This window comes from Amblyomma maculatum, chromosome 5, assembly GCF_055883805.1.
Source record: "Amblyomma maculatum isolate TAMU_Amacu chromosome 5, ASM5588380v1, whole genome shotgun sequence".
In the NCBI taxonomy this organism is placed as follows: Eukaryota; Metazoa; Arthropoda; class Arachnida; order Ixodida; family Ixodidae; genus Amblyomma; species Amblyomma maculatum.
The window spans coordinates 115,865,774-115,892,574 of record NC_139348.1 but is presented as its reverse complement, the minus strand read 5'-3'; the positions used below and the strand labels follow the sequence as shown (position 1 = coordinate 115,892,574).

Below are 26,801 nucleotides of genomic sequence, written 5' to 3'. Positions count from 1 at the left end.
AGCGTCAGTGTAGATGTCTATTGTATTGAGTGGTCTTGTGAGGGCAGTTCTCTGTGCTAAAAGTTGCCTAGATACCCCATTCCGTCTACTAATAGGTCGTTGTGGCCTTAGTGCGATTACCGGCGCCTCCCACGGGGGTGAAGTGTCTGTCCCCAGGGGCCTCGGAGCAATGTTGATTCGGTTGTCCCATGCCATGATCTGCTGCCCTTGGGTCGTGTTTTCCAGTCGGGATCACATTCTTATTTTTGCTTCTCTTATAATGTCTTGTATGGGTGGTAAGCTGACCAGCTTACGCAGCTCTTCATTCCTCGTGTGCTTAGGAAGCCCAGTAATGGTGCGAAGAGTGGCCCTGTGTAGCTTTTCGATGTCTTTAACGTCGCGATTTGAAAACTCATAGACAGGTGCCCCGTACAGAATCCTGCCGACAGCAACGGCTCTAGACAGTGTTTGGCACGATTTTTGCCGGGCTCCACCGTATTTGTTTGAAATCCGGCGAATCATATGCAACATCGGGGTCCAGTTACGTTGCAATGTACGAATCCATTTACGAGGACTGTTGCAACTAGAAATCTGTGCCCCCAAGATTTTTGTCTACCCATTTGCAGACGTGATGTTGTGTTGTCCAAGATGCAGTGTAATCTGCTTTTTGGCGTTTGTAGAATTCTTGCCGTCCATGCTTATGAGTTGTGTCTTTTCAGGTGAGAGCTGTAGCCCCAATGCTTCCAAGCTGTCAGTGAGGCTGAAGATTGCTGCTTGGAGCTCCGTCTGCATGACTTCTTCATTTGGGTAATCCACTGCCTCTGTCCATATGGTGACATCATCTGCGTAGATGGTGAAGCGGGCCGAAGTGTCTCGCTCGAGCGCTTCTGCTACGCGGGTCATGGCCAAGTTAAAAAGCAAAGGCCCGAGGATAGAGCCCTGGGGCACGCCCCTATCCAAGTAATAGGTTCTGGGGCTCCATCCCGAAGCTTTGCCATGAAGCCTAATAGGTCTACTTTGAAGGAAGCTGCATATCCAGTTGTATGCTTTTTGGCTGGGATATCTTTTTGCTAATTCTTGTAGGATTACCTGTTGGTTTACATTGTCGAATGCTTTGCGCCTATCAACCGCGAGGATGTAACCTGGTGTCTGTTTGCGAGACCTGCGGTTGATTACCCTGCGGAGCAGCCAAAGGCAATCATGCGTGCCCATATTCGGACGGAATCCAGCCTGGGCTGGATGCAACCCAGGCTGTACGTATTCGATATAATGCTGTATTCTTGCGGCTATCATTCGCTCAATCAATTTGCAGATAGTGGATGTGAGAGCTATTGGTCGTAGGTTCTCTGGTTTTGTGTGGTCCTTCCCTGATTTCGGTATGGGATATCTTTTTCGGTTAAGGGTGATCAAAATTGGTAAGTGGTCGCTTCCCCATGTTGTCTGTTCGACTCCCCATTGCCTGATGAATCCTGGTGTGGCCAACGTCAGGTCTGGTGTCGTATCTCGTTGTCGGGCGTGTAGTCCTATGCGCGTTGGTGTGTCCGGGGTGTTGTATATGTACAGACCAGACATTTCTACAGTGTCGTGCAGCATGCGTCCCCTTGGGTCAGCTGTGGCGTAGCCCCAAGTCGGGTGCTTAGCATTGAAGTCTCATAAAAAAAAAATACTCAGACTACTCTATCGTGGAAAGAGAAGGTAAGAGTGGCTTGTTCAAACTGGATTTTGCTGTGCAGCAGTCTGCGGTCGCATGTTTCAGTATTTACGGTATTCCAAATAGAAACAGGTATATATTATTTGTGAGCGTTTGCATTAAGTTGTTTTTACGGCAGCAACCTGTTTTGCTTTGACACGGCGCCTAACGACAGCAGCGTTTTGTTGAGATACCGCTTGTCAAAGAATCTCAACCGCCGAAGAACGCCACTGATGATGTCCTTTCCAGCGTGACATACTCGATATGGACAAGTATATATATCTTTTTTAAAGAAGCGTTGGGTAATAGCCTGTTCATATTTCTTTCGCAAGAGGCAGATTGGTAAGAAAAATTGCACAGGAACCAAGAAACAAACAAAAATCACTCTTGTACACGCCGCACGCACGCACGTGAATCACTGCGGGCTGGCACGCGACGCCAACACGCATCCACACTGGGTAGCTTTTGCCGCTATGTTCTAGGTGGTGACTTTGCTCGATATCGAGGCCAATAGCTTAGACGTTACCATAAACATTGTATTTTATTCAAGTGATTCCCTTTGTAACTGTATTGCAAACATGCGCGCTTTAAGTGTACCTACACACGAAGACTATTTAAGAACCTAAAAATTGGCTCCAAAAATTGCGGAGTAATTGGCTCACTTCCTCCGAAGCACAGGCATCAGTGCTGCGTATCAGCTGCTTTTGGAAATATGTAATGAATAATGAAGGCAGCTGATAATTATTCATTAGTCATACTCATCTGAAAAATTTATGCCAGTTGATTTCCCTGAAACAATAGCATTGACTGCTTTAAGTGCAGCAAAAAACGTGTATGATATTTTCATACGGCTGCGACAGGAGAAAGTGAAAATTAATTTCATTCTCTTCTCTTGTTAACTGGACTTGAGCTTCAATCACTGTTTCAGTTTCCGAAAAGAGAAATCGTGACGTGACACTTGCCGGACTAGACGCGGACGTTTGCACTTAAGACCTGATTTCTGCCCTAAACCGCCGGAATCCATCGCTGGAGATGAACCCTGCCACCTGTTTGTGTGTTTGTTGTAAAAAAAAAGGCGGCATTTAGCCACACGTTATTGATGTGCACCCTTATGCGTTTCGCCGCATGATGGCGGCCACATTTGACAGTCAGTCGCAGTTCCTGATGGTTTGCACGGTCCCCTTTTTACACACTTCTCTGAGTATGGGCGCGGGCTGAGTTGCTGCTCACACGCGGACGACCCGTAAAGAGTCATCTGCACGAGCTCTGTTGCACCCCACCACATCACTGCATGCAGCGTGCACGCGCGGGACTCCATTGTTTGTTGAGCGTCCTGCCGGCAAGTTTTTTGAATTTCATATCACCCTGCCGGCTAGGGAACACGCCCTATTTGAAAAGAGAAAGTAGCCCGAGTTCGAGCCCGAACAAAGTATAGTGGGACACCTTAACCACCAGTAACTAAACATCCACGCTGCCGGCTAGTACTATGCTTGTATGCCAGTGAAATTACCGAGTCTACCTTCAGAAAAGGGCATCCTCCAAAATTCTTGAAAGAGTCGCTGTCGCAAACCCGACTGGATCGTACTCAAAGAAACTAACATCTCGCCAAAGCTCGCATGATACTCAACATTCGCGTAACAAACATCGGGCGGCTACGAAACACGAAAAAAGCTGGCCCTGGCTATCATTTCGACCACCTGGGGATCTTTAACGTGTGATGTCAGCGCACGTTAAAGATCCTCAGGTTGTCGAAATTTTCCATAGCCCTCCACTACGGCTCCCCTTTCTCTCTTTCCACTTTCACTCCCACCTTCATCCCTTCTCTTACGGCGCGGTTGCGGTGTCCACAGAAATCAAGTGAGACAGATACTGCGCCTTTCTCTTCCTGTGAACCAACCAACCAATCTATCGCTGAAACTGACTTATGATGGCAACGGAGCATGTCCCCGTCTGGGCAACAGCGTGAACCGGGGACACCAGCTCTGACCTGTCACTGGTTCGAAAGCAATACACATGCACGTGGGTCCGCCAAGAAGAGAAATTCGGCAACGACCATTTAATCATTTCGTTGCTAATGCAGGTTATAGTAGGCCGCGTGCTTGACCGTAAGCTTCACCTCATGGACTAGGACGCCATCCGACAACAAACGCTACCTCCAAAAAAAGACGGCGAACTACTATGGGTGTGACAGCTGCAAGCGAACATAAAAAGAGTCATCTCAATTATGGATACCTCAATTGTGTAAGCCACAGAAAATACCCATGTGATCGACCCACAGCTCCTCCATATGTGGGAGGCTCGAAAAGAACCTGTTCGAAGGAGGTGCGGGCAGCGACACAATCGTAAGTTACGCAAACGCATAGCTTAAGATGCTTGAGGCAGAGCGCTTCGCGGACGACCTGACGAGTTATAACTAGCACAGTCTCTGTGCCAGACTGGAGAGAACACTCGGCGCAGCCAAGCCATGGTCCCTCTTCCGCGTCCTCCTCGACCCACTAAAGGCAAGAAGAACCTTCTAAAGCGGCAGCTAAGCTCTTGCGTACGCAAGGAACCGACACCACCTCACTGCTGCATGCCCTAGGGGCGCGCTACGTACTGACGGATCTCAGACCGCAGTATAGGGACTACCCTCGTGAGAACGAATGCTCCCCTCCACTCCGAATGACGACATTACGGAATCAGACGTTGGTGCTGTGCTAGCGAGCCTGAGAAAGAGTACAGTGCCCGGGGTAAACGGTATTACGTACAGAATTCTTCAGAACCTTCTGATGGGTCACTAATCGCCCTGACAGATTATTATAATAAAATGTGGAGGCCTGGCACACTCCAGTGAGAATGACGCTACGCTGACATAAGCCTAATTTCTAAACCAAGCAAGCCTCTTTCATTCCAGAATCTTCGACCGATATCCCTGAAATTGTGCATTGGAAAGGTGATGGAACACGTCTCGCTCAATCAGCTCCACATGCTTGGAAATCAGCAGCATCCATGATACCCTGCTTCGGTTCCGGTCGCATCTTTGGACCGAAGGCACTCATCTTCAATGTAAAAAGCAATTGTGATCGATCATCTCAGCAGTATCCCGACCTGTGCTGTGCTGGTGTTAGATATGACGGGGGCCTTCGACACCGCATCTTACGATGTCATCTTGGCCGATCTAGCGAGGTCACATTGTTACCAGCGCACGTTTTGGTTATGTGAGGGCCTTTCCGATCTCGCTACCACCCAGGGAACCGAAAGTGTATGCTCTAAACCAATCCATCCTAAAGGTCGAGGCAATCCATAGGGTTTGATGCTCTCGACCACTTAGTTCAGCGTTGAGGACTCTAGTATTCCTTGCTCTATTCGTTGCTGTCTAGTATTCCTGATATGCACTATGCTTCACGCCGATGACATCAGGATATAGATGACTAAAGGCTCGGACAACATCTAAGACACTCAACATCTAAGAGGTCACTCAACATCACGTGATTAAGAGCGGGCTTACATGCGCACCTGGGAAGTCAGAACTGCTTGTTTTTCACGCACACGCGAGGGCCCAAGTAGTCGGTCCCGAAATCGAACTCCACCTCGAGGGCAACCCTATCCCTATAGTGGACAGGCTGAGGGTGCTGGGCTTGCCCCTATATTCTAAGGACCGAGCGACGTACACTGTAGAGCTCCTCCAAACCCAATTCGCGCAGGTGTCATATTTGCTTGATCCGCCCCATTTCTAATAAACGCAGGGGCTTAAGGAAATTGACACCACGCCAGTTGTGAAAGCACTGCTAATCAGCCGTGTGACGTTCCACGCATCATATCGACGGCTAAATTGAAGCGAAGGGAATCGTCTGAAGGTCATTTTGCGATCAGCGGCTAAGACAACCCTGGGACTGCCTCCGTACAGCTCAACACACCGCCTTCTCCAGCTCGCACTGCACAACACGGCAAAAGAGCTGATGGAGACCGAAATTACGGGTCAGCTTAGTCGCCTTAGAGAAACGAGTAGGCAGGGTTTTTCTGCACCGACTAGGGTACCCAGAGCCGAAACTCCGCTGAAGACAGTTACTAAGCCATCCCGTGTCAGGGTCGCTCCAGTTCCAAGGAACACGCACCCCGAGCTGAACTCTATACATAGGGCAGCCAGAGTTAAAGCACTCTGAGCTAGTACGCCTCTAACGAAAATGTTCTCTACCTCGAGGTGGCGAAGTACCCGTCCGGCACAGATGCTATGACGTCATCTGCTACGAACGCCTACGGATGGATTAGGATTATAGTCTCTGTTAGGACACTAGCCCTAGCAGGACGACTGAGGAGAGCCCCATACCAGTAAGACTCTCTTTCATATAACTCATGGCCACACGTAGCAAACATCATACCAGTCCAACATACACAATAATTTCAAATTCCTAAGCTACGTGCCGCGCCCTTGCGAAGAATGCGTTATCCTTGGAGGCTGCATGCGTGCCGTCCCCAATATGCCCCGACGAATTCCCCAACATCCGCATCGTTTCGACTCCTGATCACGCCTTCCTTCCCGGCAACAAGAGTGCTCATGCAATTACCAGAGCAGCAACCTTAATGCAGAGGAAACAGAAAGAGTGCCTGCGCGCGGATCTGTACTCTTACACCCACACCATACATTATTGCCGTTCACAAAGAACACTGCCACCACCTCACCCAATGCTCACCAAGACCGAAGCTGTGGCATGGTGTCTACTTCAAACTCATACATATTTTAATATGAACCACAAATACTTGTTCTTCCCCATCCTCTACCGACAGAAAGGCCACAGCTGTCAACAATACCGAGATACACTGTACCATTCAGTTTGGGCCTGCACAGCACCACCCGGCGGCGTGCCACCAATAACTTCCCCCCTCCCTCTTCCTGAGAGGATGCTTATTCTAGCACGGAGACAACTAGCGTCGACTGATCGGGCGGGCCAGGAAGATAGCTATGGTCAGCGGGTGTTATGGACTGCGAGATCACATTCCTTTCATAGACGGCTCTCACTAGCACGTCCGCGCAACGCTAGCGACAGCTACTTTTGATCGCGGCGGCACGCGGCACACCGACTGAGGGTTCCAATCAGGAAGAATGGGGTAATCCGAAATAAAAGTGTTCTCCCTTGGGCCTTCTGAAGCTTTGTACAGTTTTTTCGGGGTCCTTATTCCCGGCGCATATACATGGTTTTAATGGATATATTTAAATTTTTTATGCAGTACCTGCTCACAGCCTGTGATGACAGTAAACAGTACACGGCTAGCTCACTAAATGTGTCGCGGCCTGGATCCTATCGGTATGCACAGCTGCGAGAGTTAGCGGAGGAACACCCGAAACGCAACTCTTGGCTGCTACGGCTGGGGAAAATTGAAATGCTACGGATCGCATTGAATTTGAGCGAAAATAATTCGCAGTGCAATTTTATATTTCACGTTACTTATCAGTGACTCGGACACTGGTAAATGAATAAACGAAATAAGATTAAACCTGGACGAAATAATTTGGCGTCGAATAGGGCACTATATATCATTAAATCCCGATTACATCGAGAAATATTTCAGGCTTTTTAAATAGCATATGATAGCAGCAATGATAGACTCTAAACATTCAAAGATTTGCCGGTTCGGTACAATTTTGTCACATTTGAAACAGGGAACTAACAAATAAAGAGAGGAATTCATGCAGATTATAAACAATATTCATCTCTGCAGCTATGACAGCGAGGAGCAGCTGGCGAGGATTGGCGCTGCCCTCGTAAATAAAATGTTGTTTTTTCATTACGACAGCCCACTCTGTCCGATTCGCTATATTATAGGGCTCAGAACAAGTACAAGGCATAAATGAGGAAGCAATAACAAAAAGAAAATTGGGCTTTGAACCAAATTATTTCTGACATGTTTGTTCCCAAGCGCTAGACCTACATAGTACATACGCAGCTCGTGCGCATACCAGGTATAATGAAATTTCATGCTCACAGAACCAGGTAAACAGAAATCCTTCGTTTGATTTAAAAGGGACAGAGAAGTGATCTGAAGCATCCTGTGGCCTTTCTATCCTGTCGTTTTACTTTGAAATTTTCCCACGGTAAGGATATGCAAGGTTTCTCACATCGAAGTTTAATTTTTCGAAGTGCCTTTATATTCAACCGCTATGGCCTGAGCAGCTCCCTTGATCGTGTCTGATGTTACAGCAAGTTCTTATTTCCTATTAAAGTTTAACCTCGCATGCCAGCTGAAGGGCTCAGCGTTATGCTCAATGTAACCATTGTTCTTCGAATCTTTACAAGTGGGCATTTTTGTTTTAGATAAAAACGTAGCAGTATCGAACCACTTGAAAGCTGTAGAAGGGAGCGATCTTCACATTGTTGAATATATTCTCGAGTGTTGCCTGTGTACTTCGGGTGTAGTTCTAAACGTTGTGGGGTGTGTTTAACAAAGTCCTAGCATCAATTATGATCCATTCACATCTTAAAAGCGACAGAAAAAATGCAACCGCAACCGTATTCAGCGGTGTCACGACAAAATAAGTGCGTTTACATTCGTGAATGAAAACGTTTTTGATATTCAAAAGTTGATTGCATTTCAATGTTGCACTCGTATTGAAATTCTTTTCCGCAGAATGCCCTTATTCTTTACAGATTGTTTACTTCGGTTGTACTTATAAGATAAAACATTTTACAATAATTCCTAGACTATGCCAGCTAGGCGCTGGATATGAGAGTATCCCATAAGCTTACAATGAGGTTGACTGGAGAACACTGTCAGAGAGAGATTATTTGCTATACAATTGAATTGTTTGCGATGTGTTTCTGATTGGTTGCTTTTCTAGCAGTGTATCATTCCTAGTAGTATAACGTTAAGAGATAGGAAGCGTGCAGAGTAGGTCAAAGAAATAACTCGAATTAAAGAGATTCTAGTGGAAATAAGAAGAAATTGGCATGGGCGGGGCATGTAGTGCAAGACAGGATAACCGATGCTCGCTAATGGTAACAAATTGAATTCCAAAAGAAGGAAAGCGTACCAGGGGGCTGTAGAAAGTTGCGGGTGAATGTGATGAAGACGTTCGCAGGCGTAAAGTGGATGCAGCTAGCACAGAACCGGGTTAATTGGAGGAATATGGAAAGGCCCTGGCTCTGCAGTGGGTATAGTCCGGCTGATGATGACGATGATCATTCCTCCAGAGGACAGGATAACTGAATCTCTCTCTCCAGCACGCCTGCGCGACTTGTCATTGTTTCTACGAAATATTCTTTACTGTGGCTAGGTGGGTATTTATTCTGCAAATAGAGGAACTACATGTCTTGTCTAAACCGAGCATGCCGTATTGTGCCACGTGGAAAACCCTGCTGCTTTCTGCAGTATTGTTCACCCTTACTTTGAATACTGTTGCCGCTTTGAAAACGCCATTGCGGCCGGCCTGACCAGTCAATGAAGCTAAGTCGAACGCCATATGAAGCACCGACCCCAGGTCCATCTGTGATTGCCTCACTTTGCTTCAGTATGCGGCAGCGCAGTTGTAGGTAGCGATGGTGCTCAAATTAGGTGTGGATGGCTCTCTGTCTTGTCAGAGCTGTTTTTCATTCATTTTATATCATACACAAAAGTGAAGGTGACCACGAACGTGTGTATTTGTGCCCGGGGCCGGTGCTTGTGGATAGGACGCACCAAGGTAGCCTATGTAGTCCTATAAGATACTATTGTAGAAACAAACTACAGAAAAAGTTCTGTCGCCACGACAAAATTTCTTTGCAGTTTTTGACAGGAAACCTGTTGTGACAACAGAATGTTCTGTAGTAACATCTGAAATTTCTGTAATTACAACAGAAAAGTGCTACAGAACTCTAGACAACAGAAATACACTACAGAAAAACTACAGAACTACAGAAAAGTGTCACAAAACTACAGAAAAACCTGACGTTTACGACAGAACGACAGATTATTTTGTCGTATTTTTGACATGGTTATGTAGTTTTTTTTTCGACTGAGATATACCATAGAGGTATATATCTTTGTTAAAGTTTACCGCAATTTCGGTCGCAAAAACATCTTTGACGAAACGCGTGCAAAGTAGAAGAGGCAGCAGATCCAAAAAAAGAAACGAAAGAAAACGAAACATTACTTCAATAGCATTTACCTAGCGAGTACTCCTTTCAGAGGCCCACGTTGTTGTGGCACTATGATACGTGTCATGCACAAAGGCTTCTAACGGTTTGACAAACTCAGTGGTAGGGTTTCACCACGAAGGCGGGGTTCGCCTCCAGAAACCTTGGCGGGACTAAGAAATCCTTGTGGCAGCCTTTGCGCCCGCCATAGTGGGCACGACTGATAGCAAAGCTTAGCAAAATACTGCGCTGTAGCGCGTACGTTGGCGGGTGTATATTTGATGCAAGGAGGGTGTATCGAGTGTGGAAGCAATGCATTTTAGTGCGCAAGCATAAAAACGTCTCTCGTCCCTATGGCGCAGTGGTTAGGGTTCTAGCCTGCTGCAGCCAAGGATGCAGGATTGAATTCCGGCCCTAGCGGCCGCTTACTGATGAAGCGAAAGCAAGGCACTCGTGTGCTTCGCGATATCAGTGAACGTTAAAGAATCCCTGGGGTTCGAGATATCTAGAGCCCTCCGCCCTCATAGCCTAAGTCGCTAGGGGGCGTTTAACCCCATAAACGAATGAGTATGATAGCTACTGCTGCCCTGCTACCACCCCGTTTCAAAGGGGACGCTCCTATAGTCCATCCATCCATCCATCCATCCATCCATCCATCCATCCATCCATCCATCCATCCATCCATCCATCCATCCATCCATCCATCCATCCATCCATCCATCCATCCATCCATCCATCCATCCATCCATCCATCCATCCATCCATCCATCCATCCATCCATCCATCCATCCATCCATCCATCCATCCATCCATCCATCCATCCATCCATCCATCCATCCATCCATCCATCCATCCATCCCTTCCAAAACAACTATAAATATGTAACTTCCGAAAGAGCCGTCACGGTCGATTGAAGCCTCTGGCTAGTGATTGCTGGCCGATGACATGACCAAGCACCAACTGGTCGTCGGGCCGGGCCAAGTCACAAGCCGGCATGGCGTATATGGGAGCACGAGACGGGAGTCGAACCCTTCGAGACCATTGGATCGCCGAGACACACGTGCTATACCTAGGCCGCACAGGCAAGTTCGCGCGGCCAGTGCTTTGTATCTCTGCCGGCTAATCTTTCGCATAATGCGATAGCTTACAAATACGTTCTAATTAATAATGCATGCGGTTGTGGACCCTTAATGGGAGGCGGTGACGTGAGCAATTCGCTCTGTCGCGTCATGCCTCTCAAGGTGAAGCTTAAATACCCCCCCCCCCCCTTAAGTTTTTTCCAATCTGAAGACATTGAAGGGTACATCGTTCAGTGTTCGCAGCCTCGTATCTTCGAACTCCGTTTCACTAAAGAACAGCTTCTATTCTGAGTGTGCCTTTTTCATCTCACCTATCCGTTCTTTTCATTCGTCAGGGCACCATGACGGGTCACGACTTCGTTATCTCAGGCATTTCGGGCCGCTTTCCTCAAGCGGACGACGTGGCAGAGTTCAAGGAGAAGCTCTACGCTGGTGTGGACATGGTAACAGATGACGAGGCTCGCTGGCCTCGAGGTAAGCGCTCTCACACCTAATAGATTGTACTGGAAACATTTGTGAATTTCTGTTTTTAATTAAATGCCACATAATGATTTGTGTGGAGCTTCTTCGGGGAGATTTGGAGGCGACGTAGTTGCATATCAATCAAAATAAATATTGCCCAGAAAACAATACGCGCCGATAAGATGCAGAGAAGGCAAGGTCAAACTTTCAGTGTTGCTGCCTGATTTGTTTCACAGAGGCAGCGCCTCGTGCCATGACTGAGTTATTTTTATCTAAAGTTTTCGCTAGGTGAAACGTTATGACTGTTGGCACATTTTGCACGCTGCTTTCCTACCATATCTCAAGCCTTATACGATATAGGCTTACCCATCATAATCGCGAAAAATAATCTCAATGTAACTGAGCATAAAAAAACTCGAGGACACTTTGGCGACTAAAGTGATGAAAGGCGAAAGCCTGAGCTGTATTCTGCTACGCAACTGTTGCGCACGTAGCGATGAATGCTGCTACGAGTAAAGCGAGCGACTACTCTTACGTTCTGCGAGTGCATTTATTCAGTGAATTCTGCTTGGCAGCGACGAGATCGCGCTCCTTGTATCTTTGCAGTTGTTCTACGTTTACTATTGTGTGGCTGATTTTACCGGGTGCGAGATATTAATTAGTAATAATTAATTACTTAGGCAATCGTCACAATTTAGTATATAATTATTAGGCATTATTTATGATTAGTAAGTAGTTATAAAGTAGTAAATATCTATTATTAGCCTTTAATTAGTAATCAATCATTGGCATATGGCCATATAAGGCACGCATTCACGCATACTGTGGTGGGGTTCTGTGATTGGCCGAGACCTCCATGACGTCATCCCGTCTCGACCAATCAGAGCCGTCGCAAAAGCGTGACAATTTTTCTGGCGACAACGATGAGGATCAATACAGGCTTTCGCCTTAAAAAGGGTGCCCTTTTGAACGCGTAATCTGACTAAAGTGCATCAAGTTATGTCCTCTCTTGTGAACCTCACTCCGAAACCACTAAGAGGGGTCCTAGGCAATATCTTTGTCTGCAACTTATTACATTACGAACCCCTTCCTTAGACTGTCTTCTAAGCATCGATAACTGAAACATGCCAATTGTGGTTGGAGGAAACGATGCGGGGACTTCGAGGAACCGCAGGGGTGAAAAAGGTATATGGAACGTTATCGGGAGTAACCCGAGCATCGAAGATAATGGAACGGCAGATTAGCTACAAAACTGGGAGTAACCATCATGATTACCACTTCTTATTACGCGATTGGTTCATTTTGACTATAGCAAAAAATTTTAAACAGAGCTAACACACACAACCACAAAAGATAGACGACCGACGAGGCACAAGCACTCGTCGGTCCTCTGTCTTTTGTGAATGTTAGCGTTGTTTCAAATTTTTTCCTATAGGCAACCTGCATGAATTGGGTGCGTGTCAACATTATGTGTCTGCTTAGGCCCATTTCGCAATAATGTCACAGGTGATGAATCGCCAGCTGTAGCAGAATGAGGCCATACATGAGCACAGCAGAGCAGAGAGAATGACACGGGGGGCAGTCGCAGCGTCAGAGCAAGAAATAACATGAGCTGCGGGCGCGTTTTAAAGGTTGGTTCTACATCTGTGTGGATAACAAAGAAGGCCTTGAAACCAGCCACTCTCTCAATTTCAACTAGTGTTGTTGAAGAAAAAAGATTACTGCTCACAGAGAAAATTTGTGCTAAGTATTTGTAAACTTTGTTAGTGAATGAACTGCTGATAACTATATTAACATGACTGATATGTCAACAGGAAATAATCTGGGCACTATTGATGTACGTTCACATGTTTGTGCCATGCTCCAAATACTATGAACCACCAGCTTTGAACTTAGTTGTTTCTGTACGCAGTGTTGCGGATGGTTTTCGGCGAGTAGTCTGGCTCATTTCAGGGATGTTTTAACTTAGTACTTCTTTTTCTAGCGGAAAGAAATGTCTGCGGGTGAACAGAAAACGTTCGACAGAGTCGTTGCCGAGTGGTTTGGGCGCCCGTCTCGACTGCGGGAGGTGGCCAGTTTGAAAGCCACCGCCGGACACCCACCGGTAAAATGGGTACAAGCGTCCCCCGGCCCGGCGCCCGGCTCTCTCAGGGGTGTGCGTTTGGAAGAGGCTCTGCTAACCCTGCTGTGCTCCTTCGAGGGCTTAAAGTTTCGAACAACTAATGACCTGCAAAGGTAGGGTTCTCTCAGGTCGGGTTTCCACCATGGCTGTAGCATGGCTGTAGCATGAACATTTTGGTTCATGGCCCCTTTTCCCAAGCATTTCACCCCAGAAGAGCCGAGCACCAGGCCGGGGGAAATCTTGTACCCACTGAAAACCGGTGGGTACCTGGCGGCACTGGGGATCGAACCCCGTACCTCCCGAATGCGAGGCGGATGCTCTACCACAAGGCCATACCGCGCATACCTTGTTGCTGAACCAATGTAAATGAGAAAAGAAGGCCAAGCGAATGGGGAGTGAAAAGGCGGCCTCTCAGAACCTACTTCGTTCCTTCATGCAGTGTGACTTCTGGCGAGTTGAAGCTTGCTTCTTTTAAAACCCTCGTTAGGTCATCGGCCGAGTCACTTTCCGCAAAGCGTCGAAAGGCAATCTGCAGCTCTATAGTTAGCCCCGAGGTAGGATTCGCATAGGTTCAAAAATGGCGTGTCTTTTCAGATTTCATTTGGTCGGGGTTCAGTTCCTTGCTACCTTTAAAGAAAAGGATCCTCAATTGCAGCTTCTTAAAATGTTAGTCCCTCCTTGTTGAAGAACCGGCTTATAAGTATTTATCTGTTAACATATTTGTCCTGGCTATGTTTTGGAGCTGCTCTTAACATGATATAGAAAGTCTATAGATGGCAACGTGTCTCTCCCTCTCGTTGCATCTATGGTCATTTATAAGGACGGAAATAAATTGTATGAATTTATGGCGAGCACATTTAATGAATTGTCGATAGTTTCCTTGGAGCGACGTAAATTTTTCGAGTTTTTCTTCACACGACTACATGGCTGCTCATGTGGCCTTAAAATCGCGCGGGGAATTTTAATGTCATGCTGGCTCATCTTACGCAGGATTCTCCGTCGTCGTGTCAAAGGTTCGACGCGGCCTTCCCTTGAAGAGCGTTAGGGGGGCTGCGAAATACTGTGCCTGAATCCACCGATAAAAACAGTAGAGAATTTGTGTTACTCCGCCAGAATGAATGGCGTGAGAGCAAAGGTTCTTCATCGATGATGGCATGGCCAGACCAGGCATGTTTGTGATTAGCCGGTCTGCTTTGCTAGCGCCTGTCATTGACGTCACCTTCGAGCAAAGTTAATAACTGCAAAAATGGGCCTTAGATGAGATGAACGCTTCTTGATATCACGTGTGCCTCTTCATTACCTCCAAAGCTATGCATGTCGGATCAAGAGGGCAGGTGTTTAGCTGCCACTACAAATGAACATTACGCTTGTATTTAGCTACCTATCTCTCTGCAGTACTGTGTGCATCAGTCCCAATTGGTATCACTGGACTTGAAAGTGCCGCGAAGTATACTGTCACTAGGCATTAAGAAATGAAACTGGATGCAAACAAGCCGGATATGCATCGCACCGAGCTTGTAGAACCAACTGCCAGGGGGGTGCCACATTGTGGTGTCATACACAAGCTATAGTCATCAGCTTTCATCTGAAGTGCATTTCTACTTGAGTCGCAAAGAGAAAGGAACACATTTCATTCAGTCTCATGTGCGTCACAACTATTCGCAGGTCTCCTGGGGCTCCCAACATCAATGGGCACCATTCGTGACCTGACGCGCTTCGACGCGGAGTTTTTTAGTGTGGCCCCAAAGCAAGCGAACGTGATGGACCCGCAGCTGCGCATGCTCTTAGAGACAACGCACGAGGCTATCATAGACGCAGGCTATGACCCAGCTGAATTGCGAGGCAGAAGGATCGGAGTCTTCGTCGGTAGCGTAGCGTCAGAGTCGGGCAGTGCGCTGTCGACCGACATCGACAAGGCCGACATATACGCCCGGCTTGGAACAACCCTGTGCACTTTCTCAAGCCGCGTCTCTTATTGCTTCGACTTTCGAGGTATGTAATCATGGTGGAATAGTCTGTTCCTCCACCGTGTATGTAATTATAATCGGCCAACAAGTGCATCTTTTGCTTTTTGACCTTATTGTTGTTCTGGATTCACTCCGGAAATTTCGACCACCTGGGGTTCTTTAACGTGCACTGACATCGCACTGCACACGGGCGTCTTGCTTTTCGCCTCCATCGAAAAACGGCCGCCGAGGTCGTATGTATGTATGTATGTATGTATGTATGTATGTATGTATGTATGTATGTATGTATGTATGTATGTATGTATGTATGTATGTATGTATGTATGTATGTATGTATGTATGTATGTATGTATGTATGTATGTATGTATGTATGTATGTATGTATGTATGTATGCATGCATGTATGTATGTATGTATGTATGTATGTATGTATGTATGTATGTATGTATGTATGTATGTATGTATGCATGTATGCATGTATGCATGCATGCATGCATGTATGTATGTATGTATGTATGTATGTATGTATGTATGTATGTATGTATGTATGTATGTATGTATGTATGTATGTATGCATGTATGTATGTATGTATGTATGTATGTATGTATGTATGTATGTATGTATGTATGTATGTATGTATGTATGTATGTATGTATGTATGTATGTATGTATGTATGTATGTATGTATGTATGTATGTATGTATGTATGTATGTATGCATGCATGTATGTATGTATGTATGTATGTATGTATGTATGTATGTATGTATGTATGTATGTATGTATGTATGTATGTGTGTATGTATGTATGTATGTATGTATGTATGTATGTATGTATGTATGTATGTATGTATGTATGTATGTATGTATGTATGTATGTATGTATGTATGTATGTATGTATGTGTTCACGTGTGTGTAGAATATGACACTCACTCCAGGGCCAGATTGGTAGCGCTTTTGGATAACTGTGGCAGTGGGTAGCACACACACACACAGCGGACCTTAGCGATTGCTGCGGGTCGGTGCCATGCCTGAGCACCCTGCGAGGCACCTTGCAATGATTACACGGACCACAAATCCACAATATCGAATGCAGGCTATGTGCAACGACGCTTGCAGTGAAATAGAATTATCGAAACGAAGCAAACGAAATTGGCCCTTGCCTACACGGCCATGTATCGCTCGCTCTAGCCGCACACATGCATGAGAACTACACCAAAGATACAGGACAGACTCTCGGACAAGGCACCGCCCCAGTTGAGGTGCTTCAGTTATCTCGATAGCAGTTATCGGGGCTGGAAAACGTTTTACTTCCATTTTTTATTATTTTATTAAAAAACCGCGTTCTACTATACCTATCTGCGACCGCGACAGGCATGGTGATAGCATTTCTGCTTGGACGTCTTCTTGCAGGGCCTAGCGTCACCGTCGTCACGGCCTGTTCATCCTCCATGACAGCCCTCAACTACGCCATGCTTGCGCTGCGGGCGGGGCAGTGCGAGGCTGCCATCGTAGGTGGCGCTCACCTCCTCGTCAATCCCATCACGACGCTGATGTGTATGCGCGTAGGCAGCGCATCCATAAAGGGGAAAAGCAGGGCATTCGATGCAGACGGTTAGTCCTCGGTATATTTCAGTGCTTACTATGTGTCAAGTCAATATAAGCAGATAAATGAAGGGGAAATGAGGGTGCTCGTTATAATACATGAAGGAAAGAAGCCAACAGTCGGCGAGGCCAAGGAAAGCATTGGGGGTTGTATTATGTCTTTCTTTTTTTTTATTTTTACTTCGATAATCACATAAATTAGTAATGTAATCTGTTTATGGGAAAGAGAATTAAACACAAAGTAGAAGAAAAAACAACGTGCCGATGGTGGGAACCCAACCCACGACCTCCCAATATCGCGTCCGATGCTCTGGTGAACACTCTCAAGGTTCGTATACAGACAACAATAATACCCAAGAAAGTAGCAGGGGGGACAGCAGCCGATGTAGCTGAGTTGGAAGAGCATCGGACGCGATATTCGGAGGTCGTGGGTTCGGTTCCCACCATCGGCACGTTGTTTTTTCTTCTACTTTGTGTTTAATTCTCTTTCACATAAACAGATTACATTACTAATTTATGTGATTATCGAAGTAAGAATTAAAAAAATAGACATAAGAGTACAATACCCAATGCTTTCCTTGGCCTCGCCGACTGTTGGCTTCTTTCCGTCACACACACACACACACACACACACACACACACACACACACACACACACACACACACACACACACACACACACACACACACACACACACACACACACACACACACACACACACACACACACACACACACACACACACACACACACACACACACACACACACACACACACACACACACACACACACACACACACACACACACACACACACACACACACACACACACACACACACACACACACACACACACACACACACACACACACACACACACACACACACACACACACACACACACACACACACACACACACACACACACATATATATATGTGCGTGTGTGTCCCTTTGACTAATGTGTATATATATATATATATATATATATATATATATATATATATATATATATATATATACTGCACGATGTAGAAAGGTGCACTGTTTGGGATGACGGCATAGCTTACCAGCTTATATGGTAAACTCTAGGCTGTAAATATTTCAAAATGCTGGATGCATGGTTGAAGTTTGATATCCTTATTTTGTAAGGACTGTTTCGTATGCACTTCAACCACCAAATTTTAAATGTACCATCCGTTTTTTTAATCGAAACATACCAACGAGAAGAACAGTCTATGCCTCCCTGAAACTTAATGGATAAGTAGTATTAAGGCGTGCAATAAGAGATCAATGTCTCAAAAGAGGGCTGATTGAGCCTGTTTTCGCGACAACGGCCTAGTTCGATTACCGATTAATAGTAAACGAAGTGCCATCTCACCTAGGACGTCAATCTGCTGCTTGATCGTGCTGTAGCTCCTACCAAAGAGAGGAAGTCGTTGTAACAGGCTGCTTGTTCCTGGATGCAGCGGACGGGTACAACCGCAGCGAGCTCGTTGGGACAATGTTTCTTCAACGAATAAGCGAAGCCCATCGTGTTTACGCCGGGTTGCTTCACGTCAAGGCCAGTGAGGATGGATACAAGATCGAAGGTAAGGCTTAGTGTTGGCTATATTAGGCACCCGTCATGGATAATAATATAACGGCTGAAAACATTCATCAGATCGCACATACGAGAACTGAGTTAGACTCCATAGAGCTACTAGCCGATTAGCCTATGACTGAAGCTTGATCAAATTCTGGGCATCTTCGATAGTTCAACCGCGGTGGTATGATAATACGCCTTCTGAACGCCGAACGATTTCAGTATAGTATTTTTCTTTTAACGCGAACCACAGTATTTTTCTAATATATTTCTAATACTTTCAATAGGGCTTTTTTAATGTCGCTATTCGGGATTATAAGAAGGTCACGGAGGGCACAAAACATTCGAATTCTTACTTGCGCTTCAATTTGTCCCCTCTGGTTGCAGGGCCCATTTTTCCATCCAGCAAAGCGCTGGCGGAGCTGATGAGAGATGTGTACGCCGAGGCCCATGTGGACCTACAGGACTTGTCCTACATCGAGGCTCATAGTTCGGGAATCCCGTTTGTCGACCGCGAAGAAATGGCTGCTATACAAAGCGTTTTTCATTACCCAGGACGCCAGAAGCCAATCATGGTTGGGACTGTCAAATCCAACATGGGCCACTCCGAAGGAGCATCTGGTAAGCGTCCAGAACAGCGTGTCTTCTGCTCTTCAGAAGCTCAGGCATTTGGAAGAACGCTTGTAGTTCACGCAGCTGTCGCCATGTTTCACGTAGCGCTCAACAGGCACGATGACCGCAAGAAGTTTCTGATGTTTAAATGTTGAGTATATTGCACAGATTTGTTTGTGGCCTTCGGAAATAGCTGACGTAAGCGTAGCAAGGATTCTATAGTTAAGAAAGTCGGTCATGGTAATCGCTATACTCCCTCATCATCATCATCATCATCAGCCTGACTATACCCACTGCAGGGCGAAGGCCTCTCCCATATTTCTCCAAATAGCCCGGTTCTGTGCTAGCTGCATCCCTGCGAACTTCTTAACCTCATCCGCCCACCTAACTTTCTGCCGCCCCCTGCTACGCTTTCCTTCCCTTGAAATCCAGTTTTTTACCCTAAGCGACCATCGGTTAGCCTCTCTGTCCTGCCCATGCCCATTTCTTCTTTTTGATTTCCACTAGAATATCAGTAACTTGAGTTATTTCTCTGACCTAATCTGCACGCTTCTTATCTCTTCCTATCCTATAACAAGAAGAATAAGATTGGGATGGAGCGCATTTGACAACCACTCGCAGATTATGACTATCAGCTTACCAGTATCGCTCAAGAGGAAAGTATACAACAGTTGCATCTTACTCACCTATGGGGCTGAAACGTGGAGGCTAACCAAGAGGGTTCTACTTAAGTTGAGGACAACGCAGAGGGCTATGGAACGAAAAATTGTAGGGGTATACTCCCTAGCGCAAGTTATTTGTATCGCTTTCGTACCTAGGCCACTCACTTCCAGTCAAGGTTTCCAGGGCACAGAAGATAGTACCTCAAAGACACTTGAGCAATTGCAGCTATTTTTCTAACATTAATTCAGTAGTTGGAGAGATGCTTCTGCCTTTGGTATCGAAAATTTTAGGCGCTTCATTCGCTAGTTAAATTAGCGGACAAAGGCCCTGCTTGGGCCTGCTGTCAAAAGGTGCGCCGCTGTTCGCAAATGTGCACGCCCCCACTCGGCTAATATCCTACTTGCAGCCGCTGAGCACTTTTACTTTTTTTTCCTCCGAGTGATGGAAACTGTTAGTAGCCGGATGGCAGGTACAGGGTCATCCACTTGAAGCTATAGCAAGGTCACTGCTTTCCGAGCAACATTGCGGTCAACGCAAAGCGATGCACGCACACAGGAACTCGGTGTTGGTGCTTCACACGGCTTCTCACTTAGCTTTATTAAGTGGACGAGTTGGACACAATGACGCTTTGAAAGCAGTGACCATGTTATATCTAAATGTGGATGAGTCTGTACATAGGAAAGCATTTATGCAGTGCGCACCATTCTGATTGGCTCAGACAACCTTAGGTTTGACGGCGTCGCATTATACTGCTGAACTCAAGTATACGTTCGAGCAGAATCTCTCTTAACTCTATAATTTCCTTTCAAAAGCGACTGCAAGAAATTTTAATTACTTTACGCGGCATTTGCTACCGGGAGCGAACTAATGACGCTAAGTGCTTAATGTCCAAGTGAGCTTCTTCCTGCTTGCAGCTCCATTTCAGCGGTATGCGCATGTGAGCCTATATACTCCCGGACAACATTCTGTGGCTCTGCTTCCCTTCCGAGCCACAGAAAGCTGTCTGGGAATGTAATTCGCACGGTTCCGGGTGGCCGTCGTCTCTATTTATGCGTGCTTCACGATGCCTTTGTCAAAACGACAAAGTCCCGGAGGTATTTTCGATGAAGGCACGAAGCAAGGCGTCCATGTTCATTGTGGTGGGATTGGGAGTAAAAGGGGCCCTAAAATGCTATTTGGGATAAAATTCTAATTTAAGGAGATTGTCTTTGTGAGTATTTGAGTCAGGTTTGAAAGCTTGCCGTGTAGCAGATAATTTGCAAATAATTTTGGAAAGTGGTCCTGGCGTCTGCTCGCAGCCGATATGGGCGACACATCGCCGTGCGCAAGCCTCCCGACTGACGTCAGTGGGGCTGATGGACGCGGTCGCTCGTTGGACGCTCCCAAGTTAGGCGAGCAAGACGCGGCGTGGTGGGGCGCCTTTGCGACGTGTTTTCTTATTTTTTTGTTGCGCGCCAGTGCGGGTTGAGTTGACAAGGAGAGTAGGAGCACCGTTTTCGATCGCCCATATGCTCGGTGCTAATGAAGCTAGCTTAAACAAATTTTGCACTGTTGAGAAGATTGATGGGATACATATTTCTCGTGCGAGTTTTATAATTCTAATAAATAGCTTTCATAGGCCGTCAAAGAACCTCAGGGCACTGAAATTTCCGGATCCCTCAACTACGTCCTCCTTCGTAGGCTGAGTCGTTTTAGGATGTGAAACCTTGTAAGCCAAATTTAACTGATACAAACGAAGTCAAGCTAAACCTAGACATGCTCTCCTTTGATGGCTACATAACGTAAAACTATTTACGAGGGACTTTAGCGGCTTAAGTAGTGAAAGGCGAAAGCCTGAGTGTCACATTGCTACGCAACTGGCACTAACTAGTAGTTAATTAATTGAAAAATTAGTTAGTAAGCAGGTAATTGATTAGTCATTGTTTTGTCATTCAATGAATTACTTAATTAGTCATTGGTGAGTAAATACTTATTAATGTAATTAGTCATTAATTAGTCATTGATCATTGATTGTCATATGGCCATATAAGGCACGCATTCGCTCATACTGTGGTGGTGCTCTGTGATTGGTCGAGACCTTTATGACGTCATCCCGCCTCGGCCTATCAGAGGCGCCGCAAAAGCGGGACACATTTTGTCCACGACAGCATGAGCCATTAAAGGCTTTCGCCTTAAAAACCCATGCCTTATCATCCTTAGCTAATTGCTCGTGTTTTGCTACGCGGCAGCATAATCAGCTCGCTGGGGGATTCTTGCATTGTTCATCGTTGCCACGCTCCGGTGGCGTTTGGTTTGCCGTTCATAGCAATTAGCGTGTGTTTGTGGTAGGGTGAGGCTAAGCATGTCACTTCGTTCATAAAACATCCTGACTAATTAATCAGGTGTTCATTAACTGGCGTTGATTGCTATGCATAGAAGTTATGTAGCGGAGTAGTGTGTACGGGCCGTGCCTTCGAACATGATTAAGTACCATGCGTGTCGTCAGACCGGAAGGGACTTCATAGCAGAAACGGAAGTGAAAGTTCCTCTCCGTAAGCAACTTAACGTGCACTGGAATTGTTGCCATGTGATGGAAAGTGATCTCAAATAAGCCGGAAATGACGTCCTGAAGACGATTTCTAAAGACGTGCCAATGAGCTCTTTGCGCATACCGTAAACCACCCCAAGCCTGGTGTATGCGTCAGGTAATTTTTAGATCCATTTGATGCTTATTTGATAGGCTCTCTACAGAAGTTCTGAACGTAGGGCAGTGTTTCATTTCCATGAATAAAAAGTTAGAGAAAAAAATGGATCAATTAGCCAATGGCTTCATTTAATAGTCTCCGTGATGGGGTGGCTTGGGGGTGGTTGCTGCTTCGCGCTGAAGCTTTCTAGCTGCCTACGCTGCTCTATCACGACTCTTCTAGAACGAACTTGATCATAGATGGAAGTTATGACAGCTCAAGGTTCGCCATCGATACATTGATGCCTTTTTTTTCTGTCGCTGCTCTGGGGCTTTCGTCTCCCGGCGCACCTTGGTCTTGTTGCACCTTAGATATCATTTTCTCTTGGCGGTGAAAACAACCTGGTGTTGTCGACGCTGCGTAGCACTGCGGTAGAGCAGCTGCTGCTTCAAACATTTATGGTCGTTTGAAAGTTTAATATTTTATTACCCCTGCCGCCCACAAAGGTAACCTTAATTGCGGGCCCTTTCACTAGGCACTTTCGATTTATAGCTGCTAGCCAGTGTGATGAGAGTTAAGGCACTACGCCGCATGATAAATAGCGAAATCTTTGGGCAAATAAACGCCCGTCTACAGACGCGTACAGCCTTTGTCAGAAGTGTAGAGCCCGAGGGGTCTACTTCTGAGCCATGTAGAGGGTAGGGCAAACGATCTTCTTACTCTCAAGAGATTTGGAACATTGTAAATATATTACAAGCCGCACGAAGTGGTTCAGAAGCAGACTCCCTGGGCTCTACACTTTTGACAAAGACTGTATATTCGCGAAAAATGCTCTCGTGTGTCCAGCACAGCGCTGATAGCGAGCTGCCAGAGCAATAAGGAAAAAATCTTACATCGGGATTCTCCGTTTGTTTTCTCGTCTTTCTATCTGCCTTTGTGCCACTGACACTCCTCATGCTTTTTTTTCTCTTATCGTCGCCCAGCTTCCTTTTCTATCATTTTTCATTAGTGTTTCAAGTAATGGTTTGGGCGGACTTCCTGCACGCTCCGGCTCGAGATGCGCTCCGTGTAACGGCTTATGCAGTTAAAATATTTTGTGAACATTGGAATAGCGCTTATAATTTGAACGAAACACTGAAGTTCAGGTCCATATTCTGCCTTCTTTACTTGTTTTCTAAAACCTTCAGTAAACTGCAGGGAATATGTTCTCTTGCTCTGTGTTACGACAGACGTGAAGTGACATTATTTGGTGCTTTAAAGCCTCAAGCTGTTTAGAATTTGCGCGACGACCTGCGAGTTATACCCAACGCTAGGGTGCATTACAGTTAAGGGACCGTAACCGCACAAAATGTGCGGTACGTAAATCATTTTAATTCTTATAGTATTTGCTTCCTTCCAGGGTTTACGTTCAGATGATTTGAGCCGCGTACATACTAGATTTCAAAAACTGCCAGCGATACTGAGACCCGGAAACGAAAGTTCACGTATATCCCTGTTCGAGATCGGAATTACGCTGTGAACGCCCTACTCCACGGTGAGCTGATAAACTGGCGTAAATAGGAAGCTGTCAGCGCTAGGTCGCGGCCATTCTACTCCTGTCTTCTATGTCTGGGGAAAGAAAATTTTGAGCGCCCACCTTAAAACCGTGGAAGCACCAACTCATATCTTTAATTAAAGAAATTTTCCTCTAATTCGCAAATCAACTACTGCACGTGTGAAAAACGCAGCTATTTGTATTTTGCTAAATTGCAGTGGGAGCATTACGCGGCGTCAACATTGTTACGCTCATTTTTTGAGCGAGTCCTACTGCTGACCCACTGTGCACCAAAATGAGAAAGCGTATTTTTTGCTTGCTTGCAGTGGAAGTTGTTGCACATTGGTTGGAGAATATCGCCGCTGTCATCGGCGCACTACGGACACTCACCTTCCCTAAACGCATTTATCCACGTATCAATATTCTCAATCATGTTATCAGGTTTATCACCTACCCGAAAGGAGCAACTATACTGTAACCAAAGCGGACATTCGCGTGCTGCAGACGTCTGCAAGCGCAATGTGGAAGATGAGAGGCGAGTGCGAGGGGGATGCTTTGTTTTCGCCCTGCCACCGAATACTAAATACACGGAAAGACATCGGCATTGGCCACCAGTTAAGCTATAGTTAGAATTAAATCTTTAACAAGGGTAACCATGCGATGGATTTGAATGTTTACGCGTATTTTTGTTATTGCGTTGCATATCTGGCAGTTATTAACTGCTATATGTGACATTAATCAATAAAAGCCACTGCTACACTTTTAAGGCGAAAGCCTTTAATGGCTCTTGCTGTCGTGGACAAAATGTGTCCCTCTTTTGCGACGGCTCTGATTGGCCGAGACGGGATGATTCATAGAGGTCTCGACCAATCACAGAGCACTACCACAGTATGCGCGAATGCGTACCTTATATGATCATAGGCCAATCACTGATCAATTACTAATTAATGACTAATTAGGCAATGCATTCATTGACCAAATAATCCCTTATGGAAATCCCATATCTGCTCCAGATATGGAACATATGCTGCCAGATACAAATATATAAGGCAGCAAATAAGACCTTATCTGGGCCAGATAAGGACATATATGTGTAAAATGTTGCCCTTATATGGCTCAGATTTGGCCATATCATGCAGCATATAATCCATATCTGAACGGGTAGCGGGACCTTATATGGCTTGATCAGGGGCATATATGGTATCCTCGCGACCTTATGTGGCCTGATAAAGGGCATATATGGCATCATCATGACCTTATATAGACAGACCAGGGCCATATATGCCTGGCGTCAACAGGACTTTATATACCTTCATCGGGGCCTTAATTATGTAGGCGCCATAGTTATTGTATATTAGCAATATATGGCCTTCGTCTACCTTCTGCAAATATCCAATATTGGCATCATGTGGTCGAGCTTCAATTTTTCTACACTCAGCATGGCCTGCATGCTTAGTGTTAATTGTATCAAATTTAGAAAATAGCTACGACTCCTAATATTTCAAATATTCTGCAGATTTCGCTGCACTATAATTATTACACCATGTGTTCCTTAATCCAGGAGGGTGCTGGGTTATAGCTACATGCTCCTCTTTCCGCCTACTAACTCGCATTTTCATTTAAAATGCGGCCGCAGTCCGGTGCACAAAAGCATGGTCGGTTAAGTTGAGCGATTCAAAATATCAAGAAAATGATGGCAGTTCAGTATACGGCCCCCTCCGCGCTGTCAGACGGTGTCTCACCCTCAGCGACAGCTGGCGGTTGCTTCGTTAAGGGCCGCAGGGGCTAGACAGTGACTCCTCCTCTCCTGCGTTCCCCTCTTCCCTCTCAGACAGCGGCGGCCCCTGCGTCGCTGGCTCGCATTTCATCTCTCCTCCTCGCTGCCACGCTCTATACCGCGTAGGCCGCGAGCTCTCCGTTTTGTGCGTGCTTACTTCTTTCCCCTCCCCCTTTCAACTCCGTGCGCCTAAGCACTTGGTATCTCGTTCCTTTTCGGTGGCAGACATCGGAGTTCGGTGCGGCTGGCGGGCATGCTGCATGTTGTGTATGGTGGTGTGTGTGTGCCAGCGCCTGTTCGCTATTAGCTGTGTGCATGTAACAAAAATGCGACAGCAAACCTACAAGAGCTTCAGTCTGACCGTCGGCACAGAGGAAATTACTGTGTCCCACTGCGGGTGGAAGCTGCCTCCCCAGCCTTGGCAGCGAACCTGATGAACGATTGAATTTTTCGGGGCTTCTGCCCTGGGTGGCCCGGCCAAATCTTCACCATTGTGTCGGATCGCACCCTCATCGTGCCGCCTCATCTTCACGCCCGATCACCAAAACCGTGAGCGTGAGACTTCTTGTCGGGAACTTGCCAGCCTCAGGATATTGTTCACTTTATTATTTTGATGGAAAATTAATTTTCCAATCAGTAAATTGGATGGTAATTGTCAGTATGTGATATTTTTCGTACATTTCGTTGCTTATTTGTCTTTTGCTCCAGCAATTTTGATAAATTTCAGTGGGTGGATAGGGTCCTTCGTTATTTATTGTTATTATTATTATTATTTGCACTACCTAAGTAGCTTCATGCTTGATTTGGTTTAGGGGCAGAGCTGTCGCTGTCATGACAAATGCCATCGGACATGCTTTTTTTGTTTTCTCTCCTAATTTGAAAAGCAACCACGAGTTAGGCGCGTTCACTCATTTTGCACTGCAGTTTCTGCTTAAGGTAACACCAGTACTTCCTGACAGCCTATATGTACTTTG

The 26,801-nt window shown here is 46.0% G+C and overlaps 1 protein-coding gene across 1 annotated transcript in view; it reads left to right on the top strand.

The window, feature by feature from the left end:
* Nucleotides 1-11,176: 11,176 nt before the first annotated feature.
* LOC146189284 (fatty acid synthase-like) overlaps nucleotides 11,177-26,801 on the top strand; it is a 29,195-nt gene continuing 13,570 nt past the window's right edge. Inside the window, exons 1-5 of the mRNA XM_084605226.1 lie at nucleotides 11,177-11,309; nucleotides 15,085-15,411; nucleotides 16,800-16,943; nucleotides 18,463-18,585; nucleotides 18,966-19,199. Coding sequence (XP_084461352.1) covers nucleotides 11,177-11,309; nucleotides 15,085-15,411; nucleotides 16,800-16,943; nucleotides 18,463-18,585; nucleotides 18,966-19,199 — 961 coding nt within the window. The remainder of the gene's footprint in view (nucleotides 11,310-15,084; nucleotides 15,412-16,799; nucleotides 16,944-18,462; nucleotides 18,586-18,965; nucleotides 19,200-26,801) is intronic.